Source organism: Tympanuchus pallidicinctus, unplaced genomic scaffold, assembly GCF_026119805.1.
Source record: "Tympanuchus pallidicinctus isolate F22 unplaced genomic scaffold, pur_lepc_1.0 scaffold22, whole genome shotgun sequence".
NCBI classification, from domain to species: Eukaryota; Metazoa; Chordata; class Aves; order Galliformes; family Phasianidae; genus Tympanuchus; species Tympanuchus pallidicinctus.
Window position 1 is genome coordinate 3,923,181 of NW_026294739.1, and position 20,461 is coordinate 3,943,641.

At 49.9% G+C, this 20,461-nt stretch overlaps 1 protein-coding gene and 1 long non-coding RNA gene across 2 annotated transcripts in view; one reads left to right on the forward strand and one right to left on the reverse strand.

Moving 5' to 3' along the window:
- LOC128082144 (uncharacterized) overlaps window positions 1–616 on the reverse strand; it is a 24,088-nt gene extending 23,472 nt beyond the window's left edge. Inside the window, exon 1 of the long non-coding RNA XR_008207563.1 lies at window positions 507–616. This is a non-coding gene — a long non-coding RNA (uncharacterized LOC128082144). The remainder of the gene's footprint in view (window positions 1–506) is intronic.
- The window catches only part of SLCO2A1 (solute carrier organic anion transporter family member 2A1), a 23,068-nt gene extending 2,816 nt beyond the window's left edge, over window positions 1–20,252 (forward strand). Inside the window, exons 2-14 of the mRNA XM_052685974.1 lie at window positions 4,549–4,686; window positions 6,287–6,449; window positions 8,981–9,196; window positions 10,873–10,971; window positions 12,714–12,847; window positions 13,529–13,610; window positions 14,617–14,781; window positions 15,098–15,287; window positions 17,209–17,368; window positions 18,436–18,605; window positions 19,128–19,192; window positions 19,341–19,461; window positions 19,570–20,252. Of these exons, the coding sequence (XP_052541934.1) occupies window positions 4,549–4,686; window positions 6,287–6,449; window positions 8,981–9,196; window positions 10,873–10,971; window positions 12,714–12,847; window positions 13,529–13,610; window positions 14,617–14,781; window positions 15,098–15,287; window positions 17,209–17,368; window positions 18,436–18,605; window positions 19,128–19,192; window positions 19,341–19,461; window positions 19,570–19,690 (1,824 nt within the window). The 3' untranslated portion in view covers window positions 19,691–20,252. The remainder of the gene's footprint in view (window positions 1–4,548; window positions 4,687–6,286; window positions 6,450–8,980; window positions 9,197–10,872; window positions 10,972–12,713; window positions 12,848–13,528; window positions 13,611–14,616; window positions 14,782–15,097; window positions 15,288–17,208; window positions 17,369–18,435; window positions 18,606–19,127; window positions 19,193–19,340; window positions 19,462–19,569) is intronic.
- Window positions 20,253–20,461: the final 209 nt, after the last annotated feature.

Consider the following 20,461-nt stretch of genomic DNA (forward strand, 5'->3'; position numbering starts at 1 on the left):
GTTCCAGGCTTTGTGCATCCAAGGCTGTGTTTTACCTGGGTTTCACGGGATTGCATTCTAACTTGGAAAAAGTGCCTGGAAGAACATCAGCAGCAAGATGGGGAAGAGCCAGAGGATAGAACAGGTTGGAAAGCTTAGTGGGATCAAGGTCTAGGAGACACGAAGCGAGTCAATTTTATGAGGGGTGAGGTGGTTCTGTGCCCAAACACAGTCAAGGAGTGGTCAGCGGAGATAAGATTATCAGAAGAAAAATAGGAGAGGAGTGTCGCTGATAGGGAGCTGTGGGTGTGTGGGAGGAGTGTTTGCACATGTCTGTGGGGTTGGGAAGACAGAATGAATCTGAAGCTGCCTCCGGGAGATCGCGGTCAGAGCCTCAGGCAGCGCACAGAGAAAGTGAAAGCGAAGACCCAGCCATGCAGCTGGTCTGCCTGCAGGAGTGGGATGGCTGCTTGCAGCATGCACCAGATATTGCAAGCAGAAGTGCTTCCCAGGAGTGAAGACCTTACCTTCTACGCTGAGGTCTGACCCCCACCAAAACTCCTTCTTCATTCTGCAGTGCACCTGCACAGCATGGCAGCCACATGCCTTCCCCCGGAGCCTCTCCCTGTGCAGTTGAGCAAGGCAGGGCTTGCACAGAGCTCAGGATCCGCCAAATCCCACGTGTGCCTGAGCTGAGAGAAGAGCAAATATTGTCTTTGCACTTGACAATTGGTGGTTGTAAAGCTTGGATTACTTGGCAGTAGATGTTATTGCAACTAATCACTAGGGAAGCCGCATGCTCTAGACAATCCCCGGCTGTTTTATTTGCTTATTTGTTTATTTTTTTGCAAGAGAAATAAGATTTAGGAGCCAGCTTTACCATTGGACCACACTCCTGGCTCTGGGGTGTTGTACTGAGGAACGTGGTGTGTGGCAGGCTATTTGGTTCCCTCGATAGAAACTGTGGGGTTTTTCTGCTCCTTTTTATTTCTACAGAGATGCAGTAGGCATGCATGTAGAGGGCTATCTCCCCCCTGTGTGCCCGTGTATATCCAGGTGAAATGGGCAGGTTGGGGTCTCCTGCTTTGGGTGATAAATTTAGAGCTGCTCCAACCCTCCAATGGGAGAAGGGGGTGAATCTCAGTACAATGAGGGCAAATTCACGACCCAACATTCCCAAGACTCAGCCAGAGCCTGTTGGTCTCCAGCAATGGATGACCCTTTCCAATGAAGTCAGAAGGTTTGGATTTGGCCCTCAGAAACACAAAATACACCTCCAAATAGCACTGTGTGGACAGAAAGAGCTCACAGAGCGTCCTTACTCCTCGTCCTTTCCAAATATTTACTCCAGCCAGATTCACTGTGCGTCTCCCCGCTCTTGGCCGCGTCACACCTCGGTGTCATTAATCAGTGGAGAGCAGTTTGATGGGCTCTGCAAGGATCTCCGCTTCTTTTTACGGCTCCCCAAGCAGCTGTCGTGTCCATCTAATAAATTAGGCTCTGGCTCTTTCCATCCGAGTCGTTAGCAACCGGGCTGCTCCCACATTAGCACTGATATGTGAGCAGTAGAGCCGGGGCAAGGAGGTTGCACAGACTGGAACGTGGAGCTGCTGCTTCTGGGGGCCTCCGAGGGAGACCACTGATGTCCATTTGTGTCGGGCTCCAATCAGTTCTAGGCATCTTAAGAGCAGTACAAAGTAGCTCAGTCTATGTAGTGAGAGCAATGGATTTCAGAACAATGCTGTTTGTTGTGTTTTTTTTCCCCCCCAAATTATTCCATCATCTGGAAGGGAAAGCCCTTCCTTTGGCACTCGTTTGCTTCTCCAGCACACTCCCTCCAGGCAGAGCTGCCAGAGTGAAGACACTGAGGAAGAAGGTGAGCAATAAGTTTGGAAAGGAGTGGTGTTATCAGGGCATGAAGTTGTGGAAGCAGATAATGGATCCTTAGCTCACTGCTCACTGCTCCAGGCCATAGAGGGTAAGGGGCACTGGTCGTGCTGCACTTGGCAGCACCTTAGAATGAAAGGATCATGTCAGGCTGGATATTAGGAAAAAATTCTTCTTGGAAAGAGTGGTGATGCAGTAGAATGGGCTGCCCAGGGAGGTGGTGGAGTCACCATCCCTGGAGGTGTTCAGAGCTGTGGAGATGTGGCACTGAGGGATGTGGGCAGTGGCTGGTGGGGTGGGCTGCAGTTGGGTCTGCGGGTCTTATGGGTCTTTTCCTACGTAAATGATTCTATGATTCTATGAAAAAAAACCCTTAAGGTCATTGTATCCAACCATAAGCTCAAAATTCATTAAGCCACCATCTTCCTGAGCCCTGTTCACCACAGAAATGTGCTGGGCTCCCATCCATAGAAACACTTCATTCTTTGAAATAACAAGAGATCTGAATCTTCTTGCCTTGCTTTGACTCTGACCCATGTCAGCACATGCGTGGCAGGTTCATGTTCTTTTCTCATTTCACCCAACTTCCCAAGCATTTTATTGGCTGCATTTATGATGCCAACCCAAAAAGCCTCTTATGAAACAGCTCGTTTTTCATTACAGCCTGTTTTAAAGTCCAGTCTCAGCATACTTTTAGTTAGCTGTCAGCTAAGACCAACGACAGTGGTGACAGTGTGCTATCTTATGTAAGCAATAAAGGAGAGAGAGCGCCAGGAGATACGTGAGTAGGGTTGGCAGATGCAGGAGGTGGTGTGGGGCAGTGCTGCCCCAAGACTGGCAGCTCCAAGGGCACACATCCAGCCCCAGGAGCCACAACCTGCTCCGTTCCCCAAATGCCCACCCAAAGGATGGGCTCACCCCCTCCCTCTGACCTCTCCTCTGCCAACCCCTGCACTTCTCATCCTCAGAGCAGACTGACACCGCTGAGCTGAACCCAGCCACCATGATCCACCCTCCTCCCTCCTGAGCACCGCACTCATGCCTGTGCTGGGAGAGCTGCTCCACATCTCAGGCGATCCCGGCTCTCCTCCGGTTCCCTAACGCTTCCTTATTCGAATGACTTCAGTAAGGTCTGGCCAGAGCTGCGGGAACAGAAATTAATGTTCTCTGGCAGCAAGATCCCCTCTTCATTTCTCATCCTCAGAGTCAACTCTGCATCAGGCCAACTTGCTTGGGTTCATTAATTACGCACAAGCCCAGGCCAAGACTCGGGAAAGTGAAGGGGTAGGTCCAGCCATCAGCAGAAGGACATGTGCTCGGAGGTGTTTTTGGGTGCAGGAGTGGATGGATGTCTGGTTTAGCTGTTCCTTTTCCATTTTGTCATCTGCCCCGTTTCCCAAGTCACATCCCACATTATTACGGAGGCATTTTGCGTTGGTAATGTCCCAGCCTGGGACCTTGCCCTCTCCTGCTCAGCTGACACAGTGCCAACTATGCACATGGTGTGTCTGTGTATCTGCACATGGTGCTTCTGTGTGTCTGCTCACACTCTGCCAATGGGGAGCTCGTGGTCATCACTGTGACCCCTCATTCCTCTTCCTCTATCCATCTTCTATTTCCCTGCTGTCTCTAGGTTATTATGTCTGCTCTCGTCTCCTTTTCTGTTTGTTACTCTTTTGGATGTCAAGCTCTGCCATCTGCCTGGTTCCATTTCCCTTGTGGAAGAAGCATCCCAAGAAGCCACCTCTTTGTCCTTAAGGACAAGACATGGTCAATTTCATTCTTTCTTCATGCCAGGAGACCAGGCTGCTGGGTGCCAATGCCATTTCAAATAAATAGCCTTGAGGAGCGTTGCTGTTCCCCTGTCCAGAACATAAGGAATTTGTCAGCACTTCAGTACCTTTGATCCCCCCATCCATCATCCTGGCCTTCCTGCCGTTATCTCCATGGGACACGCTTCCGGTGTTCAGCAAATATTTGATTTCCTGTGAATTTAAATAAAAAGACCTTTTCCCTTTTTTTAAAAAAATGATTTTAAAATACTTCTGGCACCAGACAGGACACATTCCATTCCAAGGAAAATAAAGGAAAACTGTTCTGACTAAATATAGATCAAAAGACACTGGTGAGCTGCCTCCGCATCCCCAGCCAGGAATGCTTCCCTCTCGCCGGCCACCCTGTCTCTTCCCACCATGCTCCTGCCCTGACCCATCAGCTCCTATATTCCCTCCTCCACTCCAGGGATGCTCCGTGTCCATTTGGTTGGGTTGCTGGCCTGGCTCCGAGACTGGCGTGGGGAAAGATGCTGTTTTTAGAATACCACGGAGGTCCTCCAGCAGCAAGAAAGCATTGGGCATGTTTTGTTCTTTCCCTCTGGGGTGTTTAAGGCCTTTAAAAATGCTTTCCTCCAGCACCCCGGCCAATTTGCCTTACAGCCAAGGGAACTCAAGGGACCACTGGGAAGGAGTGGGTCTCGGGGAATGGAAAGCAGAGCAGCTCCTTTTTGGCTGCAGTATGGCACCATGGCACCATTGCTGCATGCCAACAGTGCAGCCATGTCGACCAGTTGCCCACCTCTGTCCCTGTGCATACATATCCCAAGCCCCTCACACAGTGCCCAACAGCTACCTGTTGGCAGGGCAGCTGGTGGTACTGATTGGGTTGACACTTTTTTGCCCACAGGTTTTTGTGCTGTGCCATGGCCTCCTCCAGCTGTCCCAGCTCCTCTACAGCGCCAACTTCAAGAGCAGCCTCACCACCATCGAGAAGCGCTTTGGGCTCTCCAGTCTCTCATCGGGTTTCATCTCCAGCTTACATGAGGTAATTGGGTGAGGTGTTTGTGTGTGGCCCCAAGGGGTATTCAGAACAAGGGGAGCTTCCCAGAATAGGGTCTCAGGGTTGTTCTCCTGGTGTCACCAGTACCCAGCCCTTCCCCCATCTCTCCCAGCTCTTGATGGCCCTATGGCAAAGCGCTGTCAGTCACTGACACCAAGTTACTGTGCTGACCTCAATCTAAACTGTGTCCAAAGTGCAGATCAGCTTCTTAAGAAGCTTCAGGGTGGAAACAGCCTTGATTTAAACCTGATACTTCATGAGTGGCCACTCAATGACAAGATCATTAGGCAGTTCTGGAAGTATGGGCAGATATGCCACCCTTTGAGGTATATGCCATTACTCACTTACTCCTCTGGAATAAATTCTCTGGATTGTGTTGTCACAAATTGCATCCTTTCTGCTAGCTCTTCAGGGCTAGGTAGGAAAAGCCCTGCTGAGAGAGACTTTCTTTTGATGGCACAGCCAAAAAAGTGCTTGTTGGATGCCCAACTTGCCTATGGCTGCTCTTCTTGCATGGGATCTTTGACCAATGGGCTCTGGGCACTGAGAATCCTCCTGGGACCTTGGAGATGCAGGTGCCCAAATCTTATCCCAACCAATGCATGCATCCAAGGTTAAAAAGAAAAATTCAGTGGAGGACTTCCCACTGATTGGAACTAGGCCAAAACCACAAAAAAGAAGAGATTCATTGTAGAGAGCTGTAGCGTGTCATCTGAAGCTGACATAACAGTGCCTTACAAAGTATTCTCCTGCTCACAGCAGCAATACATCAGTAACCCTTGCGCTCCTTATCCAAATTGTTTAAACTCATGTGACTTTATGCTTGGAGATGTAATACCAAAGCAAAATCCAGCATCCCTTGGATTGAAATCTTTGCTTGCCTAGTCTGCAGCAATACCAAGAACAAAAACCACAAAGAGACAAAGAAGGGAGCCCATGTAAACATGTATAAAAAGAGTATATGCATACATATACTCATATACATGCTAGGGTTAAAACGTATAGCTTGTCCCAAGCTGAGAAAAAGCCATTAGTGGTAATTTTTGTGTGCTCATCCTGTAGTTACAGTTTGTATACCAAATAGGGTGAATATTTACACATCTTTCAGCTGATCAAGGAAGATGAGACTGTTGATTATGTCTGTGGCTGCAAACATCTAGTGTCACAAACATTTGCAATGAGCTGTACTTTGTACCTTATCTTGTGTTTGCTTAGAATTATGGGAATGCAGGTGATGAACTAAGTTTCTTGCTGGATTTGAGGGAATCATCAGGTTTTTGCCACGTCTCAGGAAGTGGGGAACATGTGGGTGGTGAGCAGAGCCCAGCCAGATCCCAGGCAGGTTGTGAAGCAGGCAGTGATGACAAGGGATGCACACAGGGAGCTGAGGCCTGCTGGCTTTTGATAAGAAGGAAGCAGTCATTGCTACAAATCTGTAGGGTGAAGCTGAGGGTTGTTTTGTTCCAGCTCTTAGGAACCATGAGTGACCGAACAAGCTCTCTACTCATTTGGACATGATCACGGGGGGCTTGACTTCTCTGTTACATCTCCTAATGTCCTCTCTGTTTCACTTTGCTCTTTCCAGATTGGCAATGTGGTCCTCATCATCTTTGTCAGCTATTTTGGTAGCCGAGTGCACCGCCCGCGGGTGATTGGAGCTGGGGGGCTGCTGCTGGCACTGGGAGCCTTCCTGGTGACCCTGCCCCACTTCCTCTCAGAGCCCTACGAATACACCACACTTAGTGTTGGTAAGTGCCCTCACCCTTCCTGAGGAGGGGATATTAGGAGAAAACAGAGCTGGAGATCTTCCCTTGGTTCTGTTGTGACCATGTGGGTAGTAGCCATGCACAGGAGAAGAGCAAACCAAGGGCTAAGGGCTAACATCACTCTTGGCTCTACAGATAGTTGCATCTTGAATTCATCCTCTGTGGGCACATCAGTGCTGTGCTCCACCAGCACAGCTCCACCAGTTGTCTTGGTGTGGGGATGAACAACCTCAATTCATCCTCTATGGACACTCAGATGTCCTGGTCTCCTCCTCCTTGTGTCTTCCCAAAATACCTTATGGTGTTGTAGGACATCTGAAGGAGCACACATAATTGGTTGAAGCCCAGTCACCTCACAGGAGCAAAACTATGAGCATAAAGCACAAGTACAGGATGTAGCAATCCATTGTACAGTTCTGGGTGGTGACACCACTTCCAACCTGTTCTTGCCTGCAAAAGTCAAAGAAAGGCCATCAGCAAAGATGTGACTGTGCTTCTCCAAGAAGGGGAGGGCGGTTGTATCCACCCCACATAGAATTTGGAGTGCTTGGAGGGACTTAAGGCACAGATTTATTATTTGAAGCCCAACTTTGGTGTAGGTTTGCAACCCCTTCTGAATGTGATAAAAGTATGGGGTATCCCTTCTGCTTCTTCTGGACATCTTGCTTGGGCCACAGTTTTGTTTTTGGAGACGATGCTTATATCCTTGTAACTTTGGATGAACCCCTTCAGTTGTGTGATTTTCTTGGAGGGAGGGCAGCGGTGCATTTAGAAATTTTGGATATTAGAAAAAACTCAGAAAGAGAGGAAACACATCGTCACACAGTGCCCAGGGAGGTGAGGGAGACACCTGCAGGTGTTCCAGAGCTGTGGAGATGTGGCACTGAGGGATGTGGTCAGTGGGCATGGTGGGGTTGGACTTGGAGGTCTCAGGGGTCTTTTCCAACCTTAATGATTATGTGATTCTATGATTCAAATTCACAGAGGTGCTCTCACCGCAACAGTCCTGCCCCCATCAGTCTTGTAGGGATGGCTGGTGTTTGACAAACTCAAGATGTTTGTAGCCAGGGTGTGTGCTGGCTCTCATGTGCTCTGAGAGCAAAGCAGTCCATCTGGCTGATGAGAAGGCTTCAGAAAGGAGGGCTGATGTATATGCCCTGTTCCTACTTTAGCCAGTAAGAGACTTAATGGCTTCTGATTTAACTGGGCAGGCTTTGGGAGCCAGATGGTGTGCGTTGATGCCAGCTCCTGTTTCAGAATGCAGTACTCAGCCAAGCTGCGTTCCCCATGCTGTATCAGCAAGGGGATGGCACAGGCAGGAGCCATGGCTTTGCTGGGAGCCATTGGGTCGCTTTGGCTGTGAGTTTGCCACTGCAAGAGGTTTTCACGGTCTGCCTGCTCAGCACAATGGGACTCCAAGCATGGGCAGGGAGCGTAGCACAGGGAAGAGATCTGCTCACAAGTTCCTCCCACCCCTGCTCCCCCCTGAACTCTGCTCTGCTCTGCCAGGTGTGGGAAGGCTGGTGCCACCCAACCGGGGCTCCTGGTCCCACCAGTGAGCACAGACTGTTGGCATGGAAAAACCAGTCCTGCATTAGATTGTCCTTGTTTAACTTCTGTAGCTCTCACTGTTGCTGCCATAAAATCGTTATTAGCCAAAGAGGCTCCTTCTGTCTGGTGGCACAGACCCTCCTGGCCATGCAGCTGCAATTGAGCTCGCACCAAGAATTTTGTTGTGACTATTAGGTATGTACTGCCACAATATGCCAGTTAGAGCCCCTAACCACCGGGCAAGCATTTGGATCTCTCATTTCTGCTTGCTCAGAGGCATATTATATGAGTTATTATACGAGTCAGGAAGATCAAAATGTTGAAAAAAATCACAAATATCAATAATAACAAAAAAAGCCAGAAGAGGAAGAGCTAACAGGAGAAGACCAGAGCTTAGTTTGTTTGCTCAGTAACACAGTCATTTTGCAGGCCGAACAGGTTTTTCCTTCCATTGCTGAATATTTACACTTTCCCACCAGCTCCGACACCGTCTGTCCAAGGGCTGCTGTCACTTGGCTGAGCCCAGCACTGCTGCAGCCACAGCAAAGAGGTTTTTATTCTCCGCTGACAGCCTGAATGTGACTCAGTGGAATGGGGCTGCAGGGCTGACCTTTCTCCTCAGCAGTTGCAAAAATTACTTTGCTTCCTTCTTCTTTAATATGATAAAACCCACAGCTGGACTCTTTGCTACCCTGAGCCAAGTGCAGCACCCCAGGGGGGTAAAGGTGATGAGGAGTGCTAAACAAAACAAGCAACCCATCCCAACTCCAACAGCATGCACCTAGGAATGGGCTTGGAAGACACCTAATGTTTGCAGATTTAATGCAGCTGTGCAGAGGAGAGGTGGGAATTAGGGTCAGCCTGAGCCAATTTATCACTACACTCCCCGCCAGAATTGATGCAGGAGCCGGAAGAGGCAGGAGTGTGCTTAGCTCTGTAACGCTCTTTCTTTTCTATTGCAGGTAACAAGAGCCAGATCCAGGCTGAGCTTTGCTACGCGGAGAACAAGTTTGTGTGCCCAAATGCCACCCAGGACCCTCAGAAGGAGGCCAGTAGCATATGGGCAATGATGGTCATTGCTCAGCTCTTGGCTGGAATTGGGACAGTTCCCATTCAGCCCTTTGGGATCTCCTATGTGGATGACTTTGCAGAAGCAAACAATTCTCCGCTGTATGTTGGTGAGTGGGAAGAGTGTTGTTTTGTGTCAGTTTTTTTTCCTTCCAGCATTCAAGCTGAGCTGGAGAGGGACTCCTGGCCTCTGCAGCATAGGGTGAGCATATAGAGGGACTCAGGTGAGGTCATCCCCATGACAGTGCCCCATTCCTTGTCAGCCAGCTGTTCTCTGTAAGGTTTTGTTTATGGTGTGAGTGTTAGGAAGATAAAGAACCAGAGCAAGGGGATGAGATGGCTGAGATGGAGCTTCTCACTTGTGTTAATGTCTGGGAGAAACATCTCACCATCCATGGGCAGAAGTAGTAAGGGAGCCTTCCCTGAGGCTGTTGCCTGTTCCTACAGAGCATCAGTTCACTGGGCTTCAGCCAGAGGTATGATGGCCTATAGGAGCTGGTTAATGCAGGTTTTGCAGCAAAGCTGACAATTTTGCCATGGAATTGGCCATCTGACCCTGCCTGGTGCTTGCTCCCAGGATCAGGAGGACTTCTGAGCCCAAAGGGGTGGGAGCTGGCATCGGTCTACACTGCCCTTTTTCCACGTGAATGGCAAAGCCCAGCTGGGGCTGGTGTGCTTCAAGTTTGGTTATTTGAAAATCTGATACTGTAAGTTATTTTAAAAATCTGATTCCCCCTGAGTGACAAACAATGTCTTCAAAGCAGTCAAAGGCGTCAGCGTGATTTAGGAAATCAAAGCGGATGTTCCAGAATAAGATAGGCACTTAAGGAGAAGAGAAAGCCTTTGGGCTTGGGCTACCAAGGACAGGCATTGAACAAGCCCTGAGGAGCTTGGCAGTGTCTTCAGACTCATCTGGCAGCTTCTATAAAGGGCTGGTTGGTTCCTGACTGCATAGGTAGTCATTTTAGGGCCATGGGAATGTCCCTGTGCATCTAGGTTGCCTCAATACAGTGTAAATGCCATTGGTGCTTGAGTCCTGTTATGTTTTAGGAGAAAAAGGAGCCTCTTCCAAGAAGGAAAGTCTGATCCTCTCATTCCAAAGAAGTCAAAAGGAAACATTTTGACCTCATGGGTTTGGTCTGAGCTATCTGCTTTTGGGGCAGGAATAGGTCAGAAGAACCAAGGGTGATTTGCTGCCCTTTCTGCTCTCCCTGAGTCATCGTGTTTCACTTCCACTGATGTTTTGAACAAACAATTTTTGCTTGTCTCTAAAAGAGTGAGGCGACAGCTTTCTTTTTTGGGTTGTTTTTTTCCTTCCGTGTGAGGGTTAGAGTCTTAATCACCACAGGAGCCCCAGGGCCACATCATTACCTTCCTGCAGTTCAACCTGCAGCTCCCTGCTTGGTCACAGAGAATCACCAGTACTGTCCGTATAGCAAATCCACAAGATAACAGGAAAGACAAGGGGGAATGGCTTTAAACTAAAAGAGGGGAAATTTAGGTTGGATGTGAGGAAGAAATTTTTTACTCAGAGAGTGGTGAGGCCCTGGCACTGCTGCCCAAAGAAGTGTGGGTGCCCCAAACATGGAGGTGCCCAAGGCCGGGATGGATGGGGCCCTAGGCAGCCTGAGCTGGTGGCGAGTAAGGATGGAGCTCAGTGATCTTTAATGTCTCTTCCAAGCCATTCTATGATCCCACAATTTTTCTTCTTTGCACGTTGTAGCATCATTCTTTCTCCATGTCTGAACGAGGCTGAGATCTACTCACGCTCTGCTCTTTTTTCCAGCCATCCTCTTTGCCATCGCAGTGTTTGGCCCCGCGTTTGGGTACCTGCTGGGCTCTGTGGTGCTGCGGCTCTTCGTGGACATTGGCAGAGTTGACATGGGTGAGTATTTCCCAAGTCAGGATGGTCTTCCTAAAAGTTCTCTGTGAATCAGAGGATTGCTCTGAGAGGACTGGAGGTAGAATGCACTCCTTGCTCTTGTGACCCAAATAAATGGACCTGGGATAGCATTCCAGGGTCACTTCTACGTCATCTCCCCCCAAGGAAGGCTACAGATGGACCTGAGGTCATCATGGAAGCAGTGCCTTGCAGCAGGGACACCTCAGTGTCCTGCTCAGTATGGTGTTCATTGCTGCCCGCTGCTCCCATGCTGAGGAAGTGCAATACTGCACAGTGCCTGAGAGGATCAGGAACACCTGAAGCATCCAGCAGGGAGAAGACAGCCATGGGGCAGCCATCGTCCTGCATGTCCGTGGGAAGTTTTGATTCAGGTTGGATGTGAGAAAGACCTTCTCCTAGAAAGTGGTCAGACACTAGAACAGGCTGCCCAGGTGGAGTCACTGTCCTTGGAAGTGTTCAAGAACCACTGAGGAATGTGGTTTAGTGAGCAATACTGGTGGTAGGTGAACACTGGACTAGATGACCTTAGAGGTCTTTTTCCAACCTCAGTGATCCTGTGATTCCACTCAACCTCCTGCCCGCCACCCTTCACCAGGTGAAGGGTTTGGAACCAAGCTGGCACCACCGCACGGCTTATTTCCTCTATCCACAGTATGTGCTTATTATTCCTGGTAATTTAATCACTAAAGAATTCTCCCTGGCTTCATCAATAATGTGGCTTTTCCTGTGTTTCCTTTGAGAGATCAGAGCCTGCCTGACATATTTGTCCCGTGCCTGATAAGAATAATAAATGAACCCAAGACAGGAAACAGCAAAAAGCCTTGGCTCGCACCCTGTGGCAGCAGACAGATATAGCATCTCCTGCCCGGTCGCTCCATGATGACGTCCACATCCGCAGTGGATTGGTGCCTTCAGGGCAGTGAGGCAATTGTTCAGTGGGGTGGGGGTCACTACTTCTGTGTCCTAGGCAGGAAGCTGACCCTGAGCCCTCCCAAAAAGTCCCTGCAATGGGGAGATGCACTACTTGTGCCAAGCCAAGCAAGCCTTCGACCTCTGGTGAACAGCCGGAGGATGTCCACGTTGGGATGGAGCAGTGCTTGTCTCTCCTCCTTTTTCCGGACCAAGGGTGTGAGCACCCGGGGTTTTGTCCACTTGGGAGCCATTCTCATTAGAAGTGTTCTTCTGCCAGCACTATGTGAGGCTGTGTGACTTAACTGAGGCTGTGTGACTTAACTGAGCCTGAAGCGGTGGGAGAACAGACATTTCCAGGAAAATGGCTGTGCCTTTTCTCAGTCCCCATCTCACCTGGGCAGCCAGGGAAGATAGCGTGGTCCCAACCCAACCGTGTGCCCGGGTAGAGGAGGTTGGAGCCGGGGCCCTGTTGTCACCTTCTGGCTGCAGTGCTTGGGCCCGTGCCATCAGTGTGCTGTGATGTTGATTATATGTGTCCCACGGGTACTGGTGAGGCTCGGAGCAGTTTGGGTGGGGACTAGTGAGGAAAGCTCATCCACACCCACATATATGAGCAGAGGGACTCACTGATTCCCAGAAGCCAGAGCTCATCTTGATATGAGCTGGTAGGAGCTCTCGCCTCCCTTCATTTGCCACACCAGCAGAGAGACCCATAGGCTGTGCTCTTTGTCCATATTGACATGGACGTTTTCCCCTTTTACCATTGGACTTGTACAGGCAGAGCTCTGACGACGGGTCTTTGTGTCTTGCAGCAACAGTGACCCTGACCTCGCAGGACCAGCGATGGATTGGAGCCTGGTGGCTGGGGCTGCTGATCTCCTCTGGGTGCTTGGTGCTCACATCCATTCCTTACTTCTTTTTCCCTCGGTACATGCTGAAGGGAAAGGTGAGGCTCCACCTCTCAGCATGGTGGCTGCAGGTCTTCTTAGAGTTCCTCTTTGGTAGGGGTCTGTCCTCGGACACTTCATCCTGCCAGAGTGTTCCACTCCCTGTCAATGGCAATGACCGTATCTCAACACCCTGCCACAATGCCTTCTGTGAGGTTATAGTCACTGTTTGAAAAATGGGCTTTTTGTTTGGAAAAAAATAGGAAAGAAACAAGGCAAGTTTCCCATTAAAACAAATAAGAAAAGACACAGAGCTATCAAAACATTCCACTTCGGTATTTTCAAAGCCAAGCCTCATTGGTTTCGTTTCAAAAAAAATAGTGTTTGGGGGACTTTTGGTCTTGTTTAACCATTGATTCTTTAAAGGTCAAAATCAAATCCCAAATATTTCAGGATTATAGTTTAAGGATGCACCAGACCGGAGCTGGCCTGTCTCCAACTTCCATTTCCCCCTTTTTTTTTTTTCTCCAGAATTTAAGAAGAAATATCTTCCTTTTGGTCAGAGTTCAAAGCTTTCCAAACTCTTATAATCTCTCTGAGTTGAGTCTTGCTGCTCTACTCAAGAGTCAAAGATGCCCGTGATGGGCGCTGCTGCTCCCTGGCCTTGCTGAGTCCTGGGGCTGCACCAGCCAGGCACCCGCGCTCCTCTCATGGCTGGATGCTCTTCTCTTCCTCTCCAGGACCCAAGCTCAGAGGATGGCATGCTGAGGAAGATGGAGAAGAGGGAATTTGAAGAAACCTCCCTGCTGGAATTCATCAAAAGTAAAGAGCTGACATTTACAGGCGAGGGTGAATGGGGGTGCAGGGAGGTGGCATGGCCTATATCCCATGTTAGCCTGGGCTGGGTGGACACTACGACATCAGCATTTACAGGTTGACCTCAACTGTGTTGGATGGAGATGCCAGTCAGGCCCCTCCAAGGCCATAGCACATAGGCACCATCCTTCCCTAAGGACTAATAGGATGAGAGAAAATGGCCTCAAGTTGTGCCGGGGGAAGTTCTGGTTCAATACCAGGAAAAACTTCTCCAAAATACTGGTGATGCTGGAATGGGCTGCCCAGGGAAATGATGGAGTTACTCTCTCTGGAGGTGCTCGAGAACCGTGGAGATATGTTACTGAGGAACTTAGTGGGCAGTATTGGCGGTAGGTGGATGGTTGGACTGGATTATTTCAGTGGTCTTTTTCAGCCTTAATGATTCTATGACTGCTGAAGGAGGGACGCTGCTTCCCTCCTGCTTGTAGTCATCAGTATTGGCGTTTGAATCACTTCTGATGGTAGTTTTGAGGTTTTTACATGACGTGAGGCTCCATAAGGAGCCATGGGGCTGCTGGTGCCCCAGCTGCTGCCTTGAGGTTGCTGCACCTCGGCTCACCATCTTGTTAATGGGTAGCTGTTGGGATTTCACTGGTGAGAGGGATTGCATGATGACCTTTCTTAAGCTCATAATGACTTGTTTCCAGTTGAAGTCACTCCCTCTCCATCCACTGCAGTCACATCCTGTGGCCATCAGCCCCCTCCTCTCTATCTCATTGAGCTTTGATGGATGCTGGCACTCAGCTAGAAGAGGAAAGCTAATTAGAGGCCAAATAAACAGACCTGCCTCTGAGAGGCCTGGAGTCAGTCTGCCTGGGCTGCAAGACCAGGATGTCCTGGCCAGGCAGGGGAACGCAATGTCCCATCAGGAAACCACACTCTCTTCCTCAGCCACAGGAGCCATGTCGGGACCTTGTAGCTAAAATTTGCTTTTCCTGCTGTTTCCTCACAGGATTCCCGAAGATCTTCCTCAAGCTGCTCCTCAACCCCCTGTTTATCCTCCTGGTGCTTGCTCAGTGCAGCTTCTCCTCTGTCATTGCGGGTCTCTCCACCTTTCTCAACAAGTTCCTGGAGAAGCAGTACGGTGCTACCTCCTCTTATGCCAACTTTCTCATCGGTGAGCAGGGAATGACCACATCTGTTCACTTGCTCTCGGGGGCCAGAGCAGCTCTTGTTGGAAATGCACGTGGGTGAAGCAGGTCCGCATAGCTCTGATGCTGAAAGAAATGATTATGCACCAAAGCTTGCTTCTACATCTCCAAGTGAATCTCCTGAGGCTGAGATTTCCTATAGGTGCCAACTGTTTGGGTCTTGGTCTATCTTGAGTAAACAGTCCATGGATTCTCCCAGCCACCACGAGGTCCCTGACCTCCAGCCAGCAGCAAGGTGCCTGGCAGGCAGGATGCCTGCCTGATGCCTTCGTTCCTCTGCAGGAGCCGTCAACCTGCCAGCAGCAGCACTTGGGATGCTCTTAGGAGGAATCATCATGAAACGCTTCGCCTTCTCCCTTCGGGCCATCCCCCGGTTCTCTGTGGTGGTTCTGGTTTTCTCCATCCTCATCTGCCTGCCCATTTTCTTCATGGGCTGCTCCACGGGACTCATCGATGGGATCTACCCCTCCAGGTAACACAAGCACTTGGGTTGTTCCGAGCTTTGTGTTCCTCCCCTCTCCAGCTCTTGGCTTGATTAACCATGGGGTCACTCCTGGAGGAGAGATAAGCACTATATAGCACAGAAAACTTGGAAGGGCATTTATTCCTGATTTTTCAGAATATATTTTTCTCTCTAGCCCTGGATTTCTAGGGGGAAAATAGTAGTGTTAGTGCCCGTGTCCACATGGAACATGCTGCTCTTGTTCCAGCTGGACTTTCTGCTCGCCTGGGTGGAAACCATTAATTGCTACCCCATTTTTTTATTTTTATTGTTTAGTTTTTGAAGTGATATTTAGACTCCACCCCACTCCACAGGCTTTCTGTGAAGTGCATCATGCACAGGTCATTTGCACTGCCAGCATATCTGCGAGGCACTTTTGTGCACATTTCCCTTTGCCACCAATAAAGCTCTCTTCTCATGGTACAGTGAGGGACAGGGCTCTTCGTACCCAGTTAAAATAAGACAAAACAACAAACTCATGCCTGGACAGCATTTTAGTATTTTGTCTGTATGGCACATAATATTAATTCAGGATCATGCAATAGTCTGCTGAGGCATTGTTATCCCTGTTGGCATCCTCATTGGCTTTTTGCTTGAGAGCAAGACTTTGTGCCTTCAGCTCAAGCTCAGATGCCACTTGCTATACTTTGGAAGGCATCTTAGCTTCGCAGTGCTCATCTCTTACTGGTAATATTAGCCCTGCTAGCACTCACTGGGCTTGATGGGGTTTGCTGGTGGAATGGGAGGTTGGTAGGTGGACTTGCATGACAAAAAGGAGGCTGGAGGAAGGCAGAGATTGATTTCATGTTTGCAGCCACTGTCCTTAGCTCACCTTCAGCTTTTTCTGCAGTTCAGTGTAGCACATGAAATGGGCAACATGGAGCTGTAGGGTCTGGGGAACTTGGTAGATCTTTCAACCTCTAGCAGCTCTGGAGCTCACAGAGCTACATGCTGTCTACATGCTGAGACATGAGTCCATCTGAGAGGCATGGGACTGCTTGGGAAAGGCCACAGTGGAGTTGTCAGTGCTCCCATTTGCAGCAGCTGCCTTGTGCTGGCTGGAGAGGAGTAGGAACATGACAGCAATGCCTAACCCACCCTTTGGATGTCACATCCAAGCAGATCCTTCCTTCTCATCAAAGACTTCAGGAGGGACATGCCTCCCAACAACAATTGCGTTCTCCATTTCCCACAGTCCCAGCTCTGTCATCTTCTCCCCTCTGCTTCTCCTTCTGCAACACCTGCAAGAGTCCAATACTCAAGCTGCTCTGACCACTCCTAGCTGTAGCCCTCAGAAACATGAAAACACCATTCCCCTTGGGCTCCAGGTGCTGTGAACCAGGTGGGCAGAGCCCACCAGCCCAAGGATGGCCCCCAGGGCAGCAGGCAGAGGGTGCTGCTCCAGCAGCTGAGCTCCTTTGGGTAGTGAGGCAAGACAGAACAGATCATTCAGCTTATCCTCTTGCCTTACACACTGTCATCAGGTTTGTCTGGAAGCGAGCCCATCTCCAGTTGTTGTCTGGATGGCGTTTCCAGCTGGGGCTCCTCGCACATCTGTTTGTGCGGTTTTGGATGGAGCCCAGATAACATTTCTCCAGGCGTTTGCTGATTAGTTTTCAGCTGGGGGAAAAAAAAAAAAGTGTGTGAGCACTTGTTTGCAGACATAACATAATTACAGGCTGCTAAGTTCCCTGTACACTGCAGAGGTACCTGCAGGGGATAGGGGTCTGGCACAAGGCCAGCCTGCTCCTGGCAGCATCCCAGCACACATAGGAACAGGGAAACTGGCTAGCTAGGAAGAGGACTGGGGAGGGACATCTTTTTTTCCTATTTCTTATTATTATTACTATTTTTTTTTTTTTTAATTTTTTGTTTATTTTCTCTTTGGCAGAACACAGAGTTCCCAGCCACAGGTTAAGGCACCGAGTGGGTGCCACTGCTCCCAGCACATCTTTCACCCGGTGTGTGGAGAAAACAACGTGGAGTACATCTCACCCTGCTTTGCTGGCTGCACCAACAGCAGCACTGACTCCTCAGCTCCCACACAGGTGGTGAGTAGTGGGAGCAGGATGTGGCCACCAAGCTGAGCTGTTGTGGCCATGCCAAGAACCAAAGAATTTCCAGAAGGTTTGAGGTTTTGCTATGAGTGCACCTTGCTTGTTGTCACAGTGAAGACTAGCAGTGCTGTAGGAATTTGGATGCAGTAGAGCCGTTTAGATATTTGAATTATTCTTTAAGGAACTAAGAGAGACCTCTTGATCAACTGCTCTTGTTGACTTAGGACAAGGGATAATGGCTTTAAACTAAAAGAGGGGAAATTTAGGTTGGATGTGAGGGAGAAATTCTTTACACAGAAAGGGTGAGGCCCTGGCACTGTCGTCCAGAGAAGTGTGGGTGCCCCATCTCTGGAGATGCTCAGACTGGGCTGGATGTGGTCTGGGCACCTGAGCTGGTGGGGAGCAGCCAGCCCATGGTAGGGGTGGGACAAGGTGTTAACCCTTCTAGATCTGTCACTTCCGAACAGAGAAGGTCTTGGGCATGAGGTGGTGATTAGTGGTCATTTTGGCCATAGTGACCATGAGGTAGTCAAATTTAAAATGAAGAAAGCTGCTACAAAACCTCAACCCTGGTCATGTGAGAGCAGATATTAGGCTGCTCAGGAAACTAGAGTTAGTAAGATCTCCTAGGAAAATTGCTTTTGAGCAGGAAGGCTTGGATCTACCTGAAGGGTAGGCAGGCCCTACCTTGACTGGAAAGCCCTGGGTAGGGAATGGTGGCATGTCCCCTTGCAGGAGGTCAGGACACCCAACAGGATGCCATAGCCATATCATTGGAGCTGATGCTTCCATCGCTCCTTTATCAAGTGGCGTGGTGACATAGAACCACAGAATCATTAAGGGTGGAAAGACCATTAAGATCATCAGGTCAAACCCCAACCTATGCCTGTGCCCGTTCCAGACCACGTCCCTCACTGTGGCGTCTACCCTTTTCTTGAACACCACCAGGGACAATGACTCTACCACCCCCTTGGGAGCCTATGCCAGGGTTCCACCCCTCTCACAGCATGACTAGGGGAGTTTTACATGTTTGTTTGTTTGTTTTCAAATGTTTCCAACAGATCTACAGGAACTGTTCCCAGATCTCTGCTGGTAGTGGGCTGTCCTCTGCCAAGACGGGCTCCTGTCCACTCAGCTGCTCCCACATGCTCCTCCCTGTCATCTTCCTCATCTCCTTCGCTGCCCTGGTGGCCTGCTTGTGTCACAACCCCCTCTACATGATGGTGCTACGGTGAGCAGTGGGCAGGGGAGTTTGTGGGGCGACAAATTTCAGCTACGTAAGGATCTGAGAACAGTTGTTCACCATTTGATCAAGTTTTGCAGGTTTCTCTTTCATCAGTAACAGGAGGGTCTCAATAAGCAGGAACCCCCTTGTTTTAATGCTTTGAGTGCTCTTGCTGAAGAGCAACCCCTTCCTCCACACCCCTGGCTATGAAATACGGCAATTCCCTAAACAGTAGAACGTTTCCTATTTCAGCAATTCCTATTTCAGCTCTTCCTTACAGTTTATATCAGGTAGAATGGAGTACAACCTCAATTAAGAACAAAACCCTCTGCTGTAGCATCCCCACAAATTTTCATCCCGGCAGCTCTCTGGGCTCCTCCTAATCCCCACGGGGTCATTCAACCACTGTTCTCCATTCCAAACTGGAAGAAGGGGGGAGAAACCAGGTCCATGGCTATGAACCTGACAGTGAAACCGGAAGAGCACTGTTGCCATCAGCTCTGACCTCACCTGGCTTCTCCCTTGCAGGGTGGTGAACCAGGATGAGAAGTCATTTGCCATTGGCGTCCAATTCTTGCTGATGAGGTTGCTGGGTGAGTGACTGCCTCCTGATGAGGCTGGGGGGTGACAGGGCACTCTGAAGCTTGCTAGAGGCACAGGAGGCCTGTGACCTCCTTGGAGGCAGCAGGTGAAGCTGGCAGGAAGGGCAGAGAGCCTGACCCAGCCCTCTCTTCTCCAAAGCCTGGCTGCCGGCTCCAGCCATGTTTGGTGCCCTCATCGACTCCTCCTGCATCTACTGGCAGAAACAGTGCTCACAGCGTCGCTTCTGTGCCTACTACAACAACGACTTCCTTCGCAACAGGTACCTGGCCTCAGCTGTGGCACCCAGAGCTGCCATGGGGACAAGTCCCCAAAGCTGACCTCTGGAGCCACCTCCGGGTAGAGCATCTCCCTCATCTTCTCTTCACAGATACCTGGGGCTGCAGGTGGGGTACAAAGTGGTGGGCACCATCCTCCTTGCCCTCATTGGCTGGAAGGTGAAGAGGAGCAAGGAGTACAACGTGCAGGAGAAAGCGGCCGGCCTGGTGTAACTGCACAAAGACTGACTGCACTTCATTCCCCACCACCAGCACTTTGCCTTTTGGGGAGTCTGGTCGATTTCTCACTCTTTTGTAATGGAGCAACTTCAACATAGCAGCTCCTCACTCCTCTCATGACAACCCAGCCTGGGGAGAGAGCATCTTTGTGATCCCAGCGAAGGACAATCCCCATTGGTCCCATCTTTGGATGCAGCCCTGGATACATTGGGGACCAGCTCCTCCAGGTGGGTCATCCAAGACTCACCCATTGCTTTGCACTCCCAGGAAGCAGATGGAGGCTGTGTTCCAGCCTGGACCCACATACACAGATGCAAGCAATGGTCCTGCTCTACTGTGCCTTTTCCAGCCAGGTGTTGCCCTCCAGCCAGGATAGGAGCAAGCAAGATTGCTGCCACGTCCTGGTGGCCTCCCTGTCTGCCCCTGCCCATCCCTCTTGTACAGGTCAGCACGGACATGAAAAGTCAGCACTTGTGGTTTAGTACAGAACATTTTGGAAAGGGTTTGACTGTTGTGGTTGTTTGCTTTTTTTTTTTAAATAAAGGTCAATTTTCCATGTGGTGCGTCGGTCACCCCCATCCTGTTCAGAGCTATCCCTATGGGCAGGCACAGGGGAACATCCCTGCCACAATGATGGGATAGAACTGAGTTGGGGGAATAGAGCTGGGTCTGGAAGGCTGAACTGGGCCTGGGTGATGAAGGGAAGCTGCAACAAGACAGGGTGGGGAAGGATGGAGCCATGCAGGGAAGCTCAGCATTGCCCTG